Source organism: Dermacentor variabilis, chromosome 1, assembly GCF_050947875.1.
Source record: "Dermacentor variabilis isolate Ectoservices chromosome 1, ASM5094787v1, whole genome shotgun sequence".
In the NCBI taxonomy this organism is placed as follows: Eukaryota; Metazoa; Arthropoda; class Arachnida; order Ixodida; family Ixodidae; genus Dermacentor; species Dermacentor variabilis.
The window spans coordinates 44,983,244-44,997,772 of NC_134568.1; the positions used below are offsets into that span (position 1 = coordinate 44,983,244).

Below are 14,529 nucleotides of genomic sequence, written 5' to 3' on the forward strand. Positions count from 1 at the left end.
GCAACGACTTGCTTTTTCAGACGTTCCAGATAGCAGCCTGGCTTCTTGCCGTCTCAAGTGGACTTACCTGTATCTTCGTGAAGATTGCATGGTACCGCACCAAAGACCCCACTACCGAGTTCGGCAAACTATCCACGGCCTTTTTCGATCGCATCCTGTGGTCCATTTTCCTCATCTGGATCACCCTTGCTTGTGCCACTGGAAGAGGAGGTAATTATGGGAGGACGCCTATCGTGCACAATGTTCAAGACAAATAAGTTATTTGTTTTAAGTGACGCTAGTATTGCTCTTATAGATGCTCTGAAGAATGTGCGCTTGAAAGTACGCTCCAAAACACGAACAAGATACGCATTGACGTACACATTTGAGACAGCGCAGTGAATTTCGTAGGTGATTATGGTAGGTTTGATGCGCTGGACAATGTTTTATTCCTACATTCAGAAAGGCAACTAAAGGCATGTCTTACCTCATCCTAACCATTAAATTATCAAATTACACGGCGTTCAGGACAGTGGGATAAAACATTCTCCACAAAAGGGGAAATCAAGGAACCGCAGATAAGATTATGCACCTATATGTCTAAAATAAATGAACACCTAAATAGTTCAAGGACTAAGTGGTGAAAGTGCTGAAAATCTGGTTTAAGCACGTAACATGTTAAAGGTTTTCAGAATCAACAAATTACCGAAGTACTGTTAATTCAACTTAGGATCTTTACAGAACATTCAAAAGTGCCGTTTTAGAACTAGTGAGCGTATCAAGAAACGTACTTCGTAAGACTTCAGGGCGTCTTAGGAGCAGCGCGCTGGAGAAATTGCGAAGTTGTCTGATATTGTGGGTGCCTTGGGAAATATGAAATTGGTACTAATTGAAGTTATTCGAGATGGTTCCCGGAGGACTAAAACTTCACCAGTTCGATAACTACCAGGGGTATCGGAAGCTAAAACGTGTCCTCCTAGAAACGTGTTTCGCAGTTTTGAAACCTGTCTATTTATAATAGCAGCACTGTAGCAAACTTCTAAACAGCTGTCAATTAAATTTTACGTTGTAGAATGGTGGCTGCGAGCAAAGCGGGTCCATATATTTCTCCTTGAAACTTCGCCGAAATGTGCGGGAGGCCCTCTGCGCTCATAGCAGCAATCGTTAAAAGTATGATCCAACGATTACATGTATTAAATCAGACTTATAAATAAAATATTAGCGAATTATAATCCTTGCACTATTACACAGACCAACGCCGCTGCCATGGGAGCACCTGTTGTAGCATAAAACGCTCGTTTCTAGGCCGAGTCCCGTAGCTGATTATAGGTACATATATTTGATGTGATAAAAATTATAAACACGCCTCATACGTCGAGCGCATACATTCAGCATTCAAATGTATTTGTGAGTAAAATCCACTTAGCAAGCAATGTTTTAACCGTGTAGCAAAAGTGGCGGCAGCTGGAGGGTCCTATATATTTGCAGACTATTGCAACTTGTATTACGTGGATTCTCTTCGTTACTCGACAGACCGAGCAGGCTGTTCACGAAGCACAAACAAAACGTATTCTGGGTCCTATGTATGCCAACATTAGAATATCACTGACATAGAAGTTCGCCGGGCTTCTTCCTCTCGAACGCTGCTTTGTTAAACATGGGCTGTTATTCGATAACTACGCTGATGTTAGCCTACATTATTTTTTCCTCCTAACTGATAAATGCCACATTGTTGAGTTCTGTAATTCCTCAAGCATGATTTGTTTTGACGCTACCGCAGGTCAAACGGCCAAAAAAATTTTATTTTCATTCTTGTTATTGTGTTCCGAAGGGTGATGTATACATTCAAGTCTAATTGGCGGTCATGCTTAACGCGGCGAGTATAATTTTACCAAGGTCACGTATACTCGAAAGGTTATAATTAAGGAATTTCGCGTCCTGGAATAGCACTGTGGGCTGTAAGAGACGCCCTAGTGGAGGGCTCCTGTATTAAATTAAATTATGGGGTTTCACGTGCCAAAACCACTTTCTGATTATGAGGCACGCCGTAGTGGAAGACTCCGGAAATTTCGACCACCTGGGGTTCTTTAACGTGCACCTAAATCTAAGTACACGGGTGTTCTCGCATTTCACCTCCATCAAAATGTGGCCGCCGTGGTCGGGATTCGATCCCGCGACCTCGTGCTCAGCAGCCCAACACCATAGCCACTGAGCAACCACGGCGGGTGGGGCTCCTGTATGGATGGATGGATGTATGGAGGTTGGATGCTATGGGCGTCGCCTTGCATATGGAGCGGTGGGCTGCGCCAGGAAGCTCTTAATTTTGTATTATTTTGCCTTATGTTTTACCTACCTTTTTTTTTAACGGACAAAATATTCCCAGCATCAAGCTTCCTGAACTACGTAACATATGATGATGATAATGATTTACTGGCATCCCTTTCGAAGCGGAGCGGTGACAAATAGTCACCAATGCTATAAATGTTACCCCGTCGCCCCCAAGCGCAGATATTTAAGGTTTGCTTTTACATTCCGCACTGGGAGGCCATCGACCCCATGACCCTGTGTTCAGCAGCAGAACGCGGTACATAGAAGGGTAGTCACGGATCAGGATTGTCGTTGTTATTGAACCTCCAACATGTCACGTACCCACAATCGGCAATGCACTCAGAATCGCACGGTTGTACGATGCGCAATAAAACAAAGTTATGTTGTAAGTACCGAACTGAAAGGAAAAAGTAGAAAAGGGAAAAGCTTGAAACAAAAGATTAGTGGGCAATTGAGTAATGAGAGGGGATGAATGGATAATTAAAGAAGATATAAAAGAACGAGAATTAGCTACCTTCAACGAACCAAGCTCTAAAGAATTTGGTAAAAAAATAATAGTGACAGTAAAGAAAATGGACATTAATATTGTAGAAGCTCCGTAGGTTGCAGGAAATTGTATGCAGCATCAAAAACATCTCTGTGGCTCCCGAGGCCCCAAACGAAAGGAAAATCGAACCAGTTACTCACGAACCAATATCATAACGTGGATTTTCAAGGAGTCTTTTTCGGTGAATAAACACATCGGCAACAAAATAAAGTGTAAGCATTGCATGAAATTTCAAATATTGAATGAAATGTAGCCCAGATTGCCATCGACGTTGTAATTGATGTAAATTTTATTTTCGTTTTATTTTATTTGTTTTTGTTTTTTGTTTCTTGCGAATTGTCAGGACGTCTAGCCACAGTAGTGTGTTGCACGCAAGGTGCATTCCGGCAACTTATGTGGGGCACAAATGTTCAGTGAGGATTTTGCTAATTCTCGAAAACTGTTAGTCATCGATAAAGAGGTGATTTCCTAGGTTATTAACGCGATAGCGTTAAGGAGCTCGTGTCGCAGAAAATCCGGTGTCGTCCACGTCGGTGGCGTTGGCCGTGAGCGATAAATCCCAGAAGGCACTTCATAAATAAAAAACAACAACATGCAAGATGGGCGGGGTAAGAATCGAACCAGGGTCTCCGGAGTGCGAGACGCTACCACTCAGCCACGAGTTCGATGGTTCAAAGTAGGACAAAAGCGCCTCTAGCGAATGCGGTGTTGCCTTAGAAACGTGCCGTAGAAAGTTATACTGTGGTGTATATCGGTAATTATGAGCATGTAAATTACAGAAGTCGCCGTTACACGAGTAGCGAAGTAAGTTTCCGCTACATTTCTTCTGCGCTCTGCGCACACGCAGATCCATCTTGCGGCAAACACAGAAGACCCCCTCCTCGCAATGTACGGCGCTGCCCCGACTGGTGGCGCGCCACTCGCCCGCGCGACGCGGCTCCTCTTTCCGCTCATAGCGCGATTCCTAGGTGCAGCGTCCGATGCGGGACGCCTCTGACGGGATCGCTGCGCCGTAGCGCGTCTGGTGGGAAAGCGTCCCCTGCGATATGTGCCGTGCTGCTGGCGAGGAGCCATGCGTCTGCGTAGTGCTCCCAAGCGAGATAGAGGACGATTCCATCGAGGTGTCAGCCCCATGACCGCGCCCGCCTTCATGGCGCGTCATGGCCCCGGCTGTCCGTGTCGATTACGACGTTTGGCTCGCGTAGATCCTTTCTCCCTCCGAGACACCGAGTTCTTGGGTTCGTTCCGCTTACTCAGGCGCACGTTTCGTCATTGTGTGACTCAAAAGCATGCCCAGCGAATGAGTGGGCGTTGCGAACGGGGTGCGATAACGCTATCGCGTTGCACTCTTGAAGGCGAAGCTTAAGCGTCCTCCAATTGTTTTTTCATATAAATGGCGCTCTGCAGTAGGCGCCAGGAGTCGCACGTATATATGTACATATATATGTATGTGGGGGGGAGTAAAAAAGTGAAGGGACTCTTGAGAAAAGGTACATTTATTCTAATGATAGAAAACTGAAGAATACAATGATTTACTACATAACCTGCCTGCACTTTAACAAGTTTCGCTAAACGTTTCACAAGTTTTTTGATTCCGTCGGAAAAAAGTTTTTTGGTTCCACCTTTAAAAATTTTGCGCCGCATCAATGACTTCTGCATCGGTTGCAAATTTTCTTCCCCTGATTGCTTCCTTCAGTGGTCCAAACATATGAAAATACTTGGAGCCAGGTCTGGACTGTAGGACGGGTGTTCCAGCAGTTCGAATCCCATCACAACTCCTTTATTGTTTCAGCCGTCCGTTTGACAGAATGTGGACGAACATTCTCTTGCTGCAGGAGGACACATTTTCGCAGTTTTCCACGACGTTTGGATCTGATTGCAGGTTTCAATTAAGCTCGCAAAACATAACAATAGCTTTCACCATTCACAGTTTTGCCTCTTGGGGTGAAATGAACGGCTATCACACCTTCCACGTCTCAGAATATTATTACAATAATGTTACCAGCTGATGGTTGACGTTTAGATGTCTTAACTTCTGGTGATGATGAGTGTTTGCAAACCATGCTCGCAGCCTTACTTTCCGGTTCGTGAGGATGTACCCACGTTTCATCTACAGCAAGAACGTGCTGTTAAAATCCGCCTCCCTCTCGACGATAACGGGCCAAATGTTCACACGAGATGTCCAACTTTTTTGCCTTATGCTGCGCCGACAATTTTTTCGGGACGCACCTTGCACACACTTTTCCAAAATTTACCGTGTCCTGTAAGATGGAATATGCGGAACGATGACTGATATGTAAAGTATTGGAGATTATGTCCCCTGTGATTCATCTGTTTTCCATCACCATACCCTCAACGACTTTCACATTGTCCTCATGCGTTGACGTTGATGGCCTGCCCGATCTTTCCTCGGCACATAAATTTTTCCCTGCTTGAAACGCTCTAGTAATTCCCAGATCTTGCTTCGCAATAAACAACTGTCACCATACTGCGCCTGCATTCGACGGACAATTTGCGTAGGTTTAACACCTTCCGCAAACAAAAAGCGAATCACTGCCCTCATTTCCTCCTTATTGCAGATCGACAATGGAGCTGCCATGCTGAACGGTCTGCTACACTCTAAGGACTATCGCCGGAATAAGAGTGATAGGTTCCTTAGAAGTGTTACGGACGACAATAATTTAGCGCTGGATACTAGCAGTGTTACTAAACCTTAGGGCGAGAAATTGCAGAAGTCCCTTTAATTAGTGACTTCCCCTCGTGTGTGTATATATAGAAATACAATATTTCATTACCTAAATCATATTAACTCACTGTTAGTGTCACTCATGCTGTAAACTTAATAAAATGTCAACATACAATGATGCCATAGAAATCATAAAGGAAATAATTTTTTATGTAATATATTCTTAAATTAAGGTGAGGGTACAATGCTGCGATCAGTTTCATGTTGTGACGTCGTATAGTGACGGTGAGGAACCAAGCGCTGCGATAATTTCAAGCTGAGAATCAATATCTTTACTGGGGCGAAATTGCGCCCACATGCATGGACAAGAAACACTCTAATGTCACAACAATTGTGGCGAGCACAATCCCCGTAGTCTATATCTGATCTACTGGTCACGTGGGTCTCCTATTTATATATGTAGCATGGCAGTTACATTACAGAGGCACAACAGGTGCTCGCTTGCATTCGAGAAGGCACGACGGTACAACGCGGTTCGCGACGTGCGCAGAATCTGACTGGACATTTCTGTTTTAATTTAATTCTGCGGTTTCACGTGTCAAAACCACAATGTTGTTATGAAGCACAACGTAGTGAGGGACTCCAAAATAATTTTTTTCCACCTGGGGTTCTTTAAAATGCACCCAGTGCGTGGCACACAGGCGTATTTCATCTTGACCCCAGCGAAATGAAGACGTCGTGGCCGTGATTTGACCCCTGACCTCGTGCTTCACAGCGCGACGCGAAAGCTACTACGTAGCCACGGCGAGCGTCTTGCTATTCACCGGTAGGCAACGTCTGCGAAATTTCGGATAAAAAAGGCGCTTTTTGCGCGGGGAGGTAACTTGATAACGGCGATTATGTGGCGAAAAACGGTCAGCGGTTAAATGCAAAACAATGTACATGTGGCGATATCCTTAAAAAAGACAAAGGTGGGAAGATGTGGGAAGAACTGCCCGTGGTAGCCACACCAACAGCCTCCACATCAAGGCTGTTAAACGTGCTGCGGCAGGAGCGAAAAAAATTCGGTGCATCCGCGTTGCAGTGCGATTTTTACAGGGTTAATTTCACACAATTGCGATTTCAAGAAGCCCAGGGTTGCTTCCTGCGAGATTAAGTGGCATACACTGCACCATTTATGTAATCTAATGAAAGAAACCTGTGCATTGGGATATTACTGAAGTGTTTTTAATAAAGTAAAAAATACGCTGGTTTTATAACTTAAAAACGCTTTCAAGTTTACATTTGTTTTGGAGTGCGAAACAGCCGTTCCTGAAATTCGCTGCGAGGTCACATGGTATACCTAAACAGCTGTTCCCAGCTGTTTGTTTAGCGCTCTGTGTTGTCTTGCGTGCCTTCTACGTCCGTGTCGTTCTGTCTGCGCTACAACAAATTACAAGAGGCCCTCTCAACAAGCCCATATAGCTATCCTCATCGCATATGCAGTATTCAGAGTTCGTCTGCAGCGAAGCCGTACTGTCAGTGCAGAGAGACCATCGAACTCCGCGCGCTTAGCGTCAGCTACTGCAAAAATTATGTGCGCACATTGTTCGTAATTGTGCATGACCGGTGCCTGCAGAAAGCACCAACCCGAAAGCTCACGTCTGCCCCAGGAGTAAGCCGCCAATGATCTGTGTGTGATTAGTGAACGTGAAACGGAGTTTGTAATGTGAAATTAAATCCTTGGGCGCCAGCCTGGTTCGTCCAACGCAGTGCGTGTACTATAATTACGTAAAACGTCCTCTCTGAATATTTCCAAATGGGCAAAAGTCGACACCACAAATCGCTTAGGAGCGGCAGTCACTTGTGCGCGTAGTATTGTTCCATTCTAACAGATGTGGGTGTCATCTACTTTCTCGTGCTGCATCTCGAGCTGCCATTAAGCAGGGAATCTCTATCAATAAGCTTAAATGAATATGCTGCGTTACGTTGTGCCGGGGCGTAGCCCCACGGCAAACATTATATATGTTGTTAGGAGTACATTCGCTTGTTTATTTTATTTATTTATTTATTTATTTATTTACATATACTAGAGCCCAATAGCTATAGCAGCAGTGGGAACATTGTACATTACTTTGCATAACACATTAAGAAAAACCAGGTATACACAAATAGGTGAATGATCAAAAAGAAGTGCTTTACATATTAGCGAAGTGCCTACCAGTGGTAGCTATAAATTTTTTTAGTTATATTGAACGATTGTTACAGGGTCGAGAATTACAAAGCTCTATTGTACGTGGAGAAAAACTGTACTTGAGTGTATTAGTACCGGCATAATGAGGTGTTATGTTCAAGGCGTGGGGAGCTACGGGTATAACTTCCGTTGGCAAATGTGATATATTAAAATCGGTAAGACCAGAGGGGAATTATTAATTGCATATAAAAGTGTGAAGACTTTAATATGATAACGTGAACGTATGCAATGGCTCAATGTTCAAAGATTGTTCAGCCGATGTTGTTGAGAAACGGTGGACGTAATTCTGGCAAATGGAACGGATAGATTTTCGTTGAACGTTATTGAGCGAGCTTATTTCACATTGCTTGTAGGCGAACCGAACGACACATGCATATTCTGGAATAGGACCAATTAACGTTTTATATAATAGCAGTTTAGTATCGCGGGAGGTCTTAGCTAAAGTTCGGCGCAAATAAGCTAATCTTCTTACGGCTTTTCCGTTTACATATTCGATATGCTTTGACGAAGAAAGATGTTCTGTTCGAATGACACCTAAGTATTTATATTGAGGCACTCTATTAAGTTGGATGCCATCCAGAGAATAATCCAACGACAGTGGGGTCTGCCTATTGGCAAATGAAATCACGACTGTTTTACTACCGTTGATGTTCATATGCCACGTTTTGCACCACGCGCAGAAAGATATAAGGGATTTGGCAAGACGGTGGTGGTCATCAATGGAGATAATATATTCGTAGGAGGAGACGTGGTCATCTGCATAAAGTCTGATTTTGGTTGAGGTGCTACGAGGTGAGTCATTGGTGTATATTAGAAATAATGAAGGGTTTAATACGGATCCTAGAGGAACGTCTGAAGTAACCTCGACAGGAGTTGAGTTCGCTGAGTTAAAGGAAACAAATTGGGAGCGATAACGAAGAAAACTACCTATCGTAGAATTAAGACATGGATTATTGAAAATGGCGTTTAATTTTACCACTAGTCTAGAATGCATCACAGAGTCAAACGCTTTATAGAAGTTGATAGAGATGACATCCACTTGATAACCTATGCCTTGGTTAGAAGTGATATCATGAAGAAAATGGACAGATTGCATTACAATGCTATAACAACGATGGAAAACAGGCTGGGGCAGATGTTAGAACATCATCAAAGTTAAGGAATTCGATTATACGTTTGTGAATAGTGTGCACGAATAATGTAATCTTGCATGACAGGGGTGTGAGAGATATCGGCCTGTATTTAGAAGTTATCACCTGATATATACAAAGGCAGGACTTTGGCTGTTTTCCATTTAGTTGGTACTTTACCAGACTTTAGGATTTCCGAAGGACTACAGTAAGGCACTGGGCTGTCCGTAGGGAGTATCTTGCAAGGAAATAATTCCGGATACCATCTGAACCTATACACTTTTTAGTGTCGAGATTCAAGATTAGGTTTAAGACACCATCATAACTTATTACGATATCGCCAAAATACAAAATTACAAATGAGAAAATAGAGCGCTAAAATTTTGTACGCCATTAGCCCAGCCCTCGTTGCCTTCCTAGTCCAGAGGAAAGACGCACTTGAGCGGGCCATAGCTTACGCTAGCCGTTCGCTGTCAAAAGCGGAAGTAAAAAATTCTACGACCGCAAAGAAATGCTTCGCTATAATTTGGGCTACAGAAAAATTCCGCCCTTGCCTATATGGCAAGCCGTTCAATTTTTGTCACCGACCATCACGCGTTGTATTGGCTAGCGAACATAAAAGATCCTTCAGGACCCGTGGTGCGGTGATACCTCAGACTCCAAGAATATGGTATCACTGTAATCTACAAGTGTAATCTCGAACTACGCGCTCGACCGGCAGATCAGATTTTCAACCATCGTTGAATGTGTTCGCCGCTATCCTTGTGCTTTAAGTGCAGCCTGCTATTGTGGGCAGAGGTTTGCCCAATAAAAGATTCGTCATTCACAGTATTGCTACTGTGTTGTTTGCCGTCGCTACTACGTCACAATATTGACAAAAAAAGCATGCAAGCACAATTACGGAGAGAACAGACATGTCTAGGCTCGTTGAGGTGACCGGCTGCGGACTGCAGCGGCGTCTGTAGCTGTTACCTCGCGGTAACTGCTAGGTTCCAGCTATGTTTAGCCCATATCCCATGGATATAGGCTAAATCACCTTTGCAAAAATCTCTTCTAGTAGGAGACATCACGCGCTTAACATTACACCATTTTTTGCACGCACTAATACTTTTCAGTATAGCTTCTTCCCTAAAACAATTGAAACATGGAATTCGCTACCAGAAACCAACCGTTCTCTCCCATTAAATGAATTTTTGTCTGTACTCCCTCAACACTGCGCCTAAACTTTCTTTGTTGCCTATTGTATTTCTTTCTTGTATTGTATTATCCACTCCTGCTATAGCCCCATCCGGGGCGGCAGTATGTGTAAATAAATAAATAAATAAATAAATAAATAAATCAGGCAAGTGACTTGACCATGCGTGGCCTCATTGCAGGGTCGCCCTGTGCTTTTTTGCAATATATGGCGCCAAACTCGGCCGATATGAGATTCCATCTGTACATGTATCTAGCATTCGTGCGCGTCTTATTATGCGCACGGTTTTTTTATCGTGTTCTGATTATTGTACTTGCAGGGATGTAAGCGGTAATTGATATATTCCACGACAGGTCATTTACCCAACATTGTGTTGAAAGGTACAATGTGTGGCCGCTCCGTAATGGCTAAAGTAGCCATTAGTATAGGAAAAAATTATGATGCAGGACACATTCACTAGTTGCAATCTACATGAGGCGCAGCTTTCATGCAATGGTCAGGTAAATTCTGTACAACTAAGTCCACTGTGTATAGCATTTCTTATTTTCATCTGATGCTATACGCATTCTTGTGCAATGTTCGCTTACGCACCGCGCAGGTCACAAGTTTAATGTCATGTAATAAAGTGCAATGAACTCGAGTGAGCTGAACTCATTCGAGTGAGCTCACTCGAGTGAGCTGAACTCGTGCTTCACTGGGAAAATGACGCCGCCATGTTTTACTTCTAGCGCGATAGCTGTATATGCGGCTTGACGATTCTTGGTGTCAGCAGTCCACTGCGGCTATCGTAGGAAGCAAGTTTTAAAAAAAGAATGCCTGCTTCTTTCTGGTACGCGCGAAAAGTCCGCGACGAGATGTGCTATATAGAAGCAGTGCCACGACCCTGTGATATTGCTTTACGCCGCCTCCGCGTACTGTGGTCACCGCCACTCTAGAAGCAGCACGTAAATCTAGACTCACTGGCATATGTAATGATAAAAAATCACATGCACATAAAAAATGCCGAGTAAAGCTTATTCTTACCGATGTTCTCTGTCTTGTGAGCTTGGATTATACTACATAGATAACAAGAATTTGTTGTAAACAACTGCAAACGTAGCGTAGCAACTGTGAACCAGAATTGTCAAAGGCTTACTCAGGTCTCTGGATAGTTTGTTTATATTTTGTTTTTCTCATCACGCAGGCTTCCTGTGCACGTTCCTGTCATGGAGTGCCTTCACGCCCCTCAGCAGGCTCACCTTCGGCGTGTACATTGTCCACTTGCCCTTCGCACAGCTTACGATGCACATATCGCGGGAACGGCTGCACTACTCGCATTTCTTCATTGTAAGTGAACAGGGGCAAAGACAGCGTTAGTTTTCGTTAGTTTCAGGCGGAAGCAATATGCCACGGTTCGGTAGTAGTATCTGTAAATATTTATTGTAAAGTACGCATCGGCTACAAACCACACACTGACTCCGCGCTCTGCAGCTAAGATCTGCAGCAAAGGCTAGTGTCAGCCTGTCGGCGACGAGAGCCGACTGCATTTTCTAGACAAGGGAGGAGTGTATCGCCCATTGTGCACGACTTACGCTTCGATGGCGCATTCATTCAGTCAGCGTCACGCAGATAGGGATTACAGGTGGACAGTGAAGGAACCTTTCGTTCTCGTTTGCTTTTGCTTTATTTTTGAGCTAAGCCCGGGCGTATGTACTGCCTTCTCTAGCGTTAATACAATGCTCAGAATTGCACTATGTGACACTTTGCTATTCCAGCACTTGTATATCTTTCAGGCAGCTAAGAAATTAAGACACCCGGTATATGAAACAGTAGGAAAGTAAAAACGCATTTTTTTGCTTCTTGACGTGAAACGTCTTTAAAAAGCCCCAAAGAGGTAGATTGCGGAAACTGATGTAAAAAAAATTTGAAGGCCCAATCCACTCTGTGAAGGTGGATTGCCAGCGAAGCAGTTACCATCCACTTAACCTTTTCTAGTCTAACGAATGAAATGAGTATGCCATAAAATGGAGTGTGTAACCATTTATTGCACAACGACATTCACGACGGCTTCATGATCGCTGTGGTATACACTGAGGTTTTCGGTTTTGACCGTTTCCACGTTCTTCGTCAACGTTAGGTCGACACACGAGTCACGGATGGTGGTTGGTAGTTTCTTTTCTGTGTAACACTTTAGTACAAACTCTTCGAAGGCAAAGTCTACGAGCCGCTTGTTTTCCTGTTTCAATATGTCGACTTTAAAGTCCCCCACAATGACGAAAGGCGTAGTGTTATTTCTCGCCAACACCTAGACGTGCCTTCGCATGAAGCGTTCTATGACGGCCTTGGAACGCCCCGGCGAAATGTGCACGGTGAAGATGACGATTCCATCGCGGGTTTTCACGGCACACACATCGCCGCAGTCGACCGGGTAAGACTTAAGCGGGCACGCAGTCACGCATGCTTCTTTCCTTGCGTAGACAGCGACTCGGGCAGAGCGGTTGTCACTTCGTTTCGCGCCCGTTATTCCAACGTAGCCGGTCACTTCGGCGACTATGTCCGTCCACGTTTCCGAGAGACACAGAACGTGAACCACGTTGAGTACGAAGACATGCGTTATATCTTTGGAGTGAAGACCAAGCGACCTCACGTTGAGAGAGGCAAGCGAGATCGAGTGCGGTTCCCGCAACATGGAGCCCACGAAAGATTCGCCGGTTGTAGAGGTAAACAGCTTCGCTGTAAAATGTAGCGTTATCACTTACACCTTTGCAACCATAATACCCACCTACCTAATTTGGGTATCGTCGTGTAGACGAAATAAGCCACTACAGCATGACGCGTGCACTGCGTGCCCAGATGCTGTGGTTGTCGCGGCACGCGAGACGCCTTTGGAGCTAAATATTGCCTCACGCGCGCCGTTCAGAGATGCGTAGCTGGGCAGTGCGTTTGTCTATAGAAGCAGGAATGGTGGTGTTCAAAAGAGCTCGCTATGCCATAGTAATTATAAGCTATCAAACTCAAAACTGATCTTAATTCAGCAGTTGTAAGGCCTACAACCTCGCAATGTGTTGCAAAATTTTCACGTTTGCACTGCTGTTCACGATATGGGACGTAAAGTTATGAAATTCATTCCTCGCTTGCGTTACTTGTGTTGTCCACAGGACATATACTCCTTTCTGGTAAAAAGGCTTACAATGGGCGTGGAAAGGGCTGTTTTAATAAACGGTTGGTTAACATAGTTTGTTGAACTGTATGTTTAATACTCTTTATTTCATCATGCACTGTCCTCTATTCTGTTCTTCTTGCAGGTTTCGTTCTCCTTCAGCGTACTCGTTTGGAGCTTCCTAATCAGCTACTTCATGTTCATTTTCTGCGAAGCTCCAACGGGCAGACTAGACAAACTCATCTTCGAGGCTCGACGTGCGACAAAAGAGAAAGAACTCAAGGACGAAGTTCGCAATGCCAACGGTGCTGAAGAGAAGATGTCATAATTGGTCCCGAAGTTACGAGATTCCAAACGGGAGTTTGTGCAACGCAGTAGCGGCAAAGAGGCCGTCAGTGGCTTGCATAACGACGAGGGCAAGCCTACAAGCTCTCATCTATAAAGTCAGTACCAAAGGCCACTAATTTGTGATGAGCGTTTTCTTTTTATTTTCCAAATCACCGAAGTCTCTTCTATACCTGTTCTATAGGCACAACATAAATACTTTATTTTCCCGTCATTCGACGTAGAAGGGCGTTCGAGCAATGCGCCCTTGTTGATGTATTTGTAAGACTGGCCTCCTTTTTTCTCTGTATGTGAAAGGTGGTGTCGGCACTACATCTGTCAGGGCAGTTTTAACAATTTCATTATGGATAGCAAGCAAAATAAATTATTACTATTAAGGTACACCTGTCATGTACGTATTCGATCAAGGTGTCGTGCTCCTTTTCTTGTGTCTGTTTCTCTAAGTTAGCTGACTGCTCAAAGACGGAAATTAAGTGGCACGCAATGTTGACATCCTTAGTTGCCTTCACGAATGCCTATATAGCAGTAATTGGAATGGCTGATATTCCTGCATGTGATGTTTACAGATGGTAGGAGAACATCGATCGCAGTTTCGATCGGAAAGCGACTCATCGCGGTTATATTTTTCATGTAATAACATACTATGTAGCCTTTCAAAACGCGTGGAATTTAAATCATACCCGGAACACAGCGACTGTGGAACACTAGCTCTGACGGAAACTTGACGTTACTCGGGTATCCCTGATGATGAGGTTCTGCCTGATACTAACAATTACGTCATTTATAAAAGATACCGAAAATAGAAGGGAGGCGGTGTCTTAATTGCAGTTAAAATCACATAAATTTATTTGTAGTATAAATTGTCAGCCTGTAAGAAACTATGATTCTACATTGCATCATCGTTTCGCAATTTAATAATAGCCGTAAGGCCATCAAATAACTCTAGT

General features: G+C 44.0%; 1 protein-coding gene across 2 annotated transcripts in view; it reads left to right on the forward strand.

Moving 5' to 3' along the window:
- LOC142576817 (nose resistant to fluoxetine protein 6-like) overlaps positions 1 to 14,529 on the forward strand; it is a 125,682-nt gene that overhangs the window by 77,429 nt on the left and 33,724 nt on the right. Inside the window, exons 13-15 of one of the 2 annotated variants that reach the window (XM_075687052.1) lie at positions 21 to 210; positions 11,282 to 11,424; positions 13,383 to 13,935. In XM_075687052.1, the coding sequence (XP_075543167.1) occupies positions 21 to 210; positions 11,282 to 11,424; positions 13,383 to 13,565 (516 nt within the window). In that variant the 3' untranslated portion in view covers positions 13,566 to 13,935. Of the gene's footprint in view, positions 1 to 20; positions 211 to 11,281; positions 11,425 to 13,382; positions 13,936 to 14,529 lie in introns of those variants that run through there. The other variant, XM_075687051.1, reaches the window with a different exon arrangement.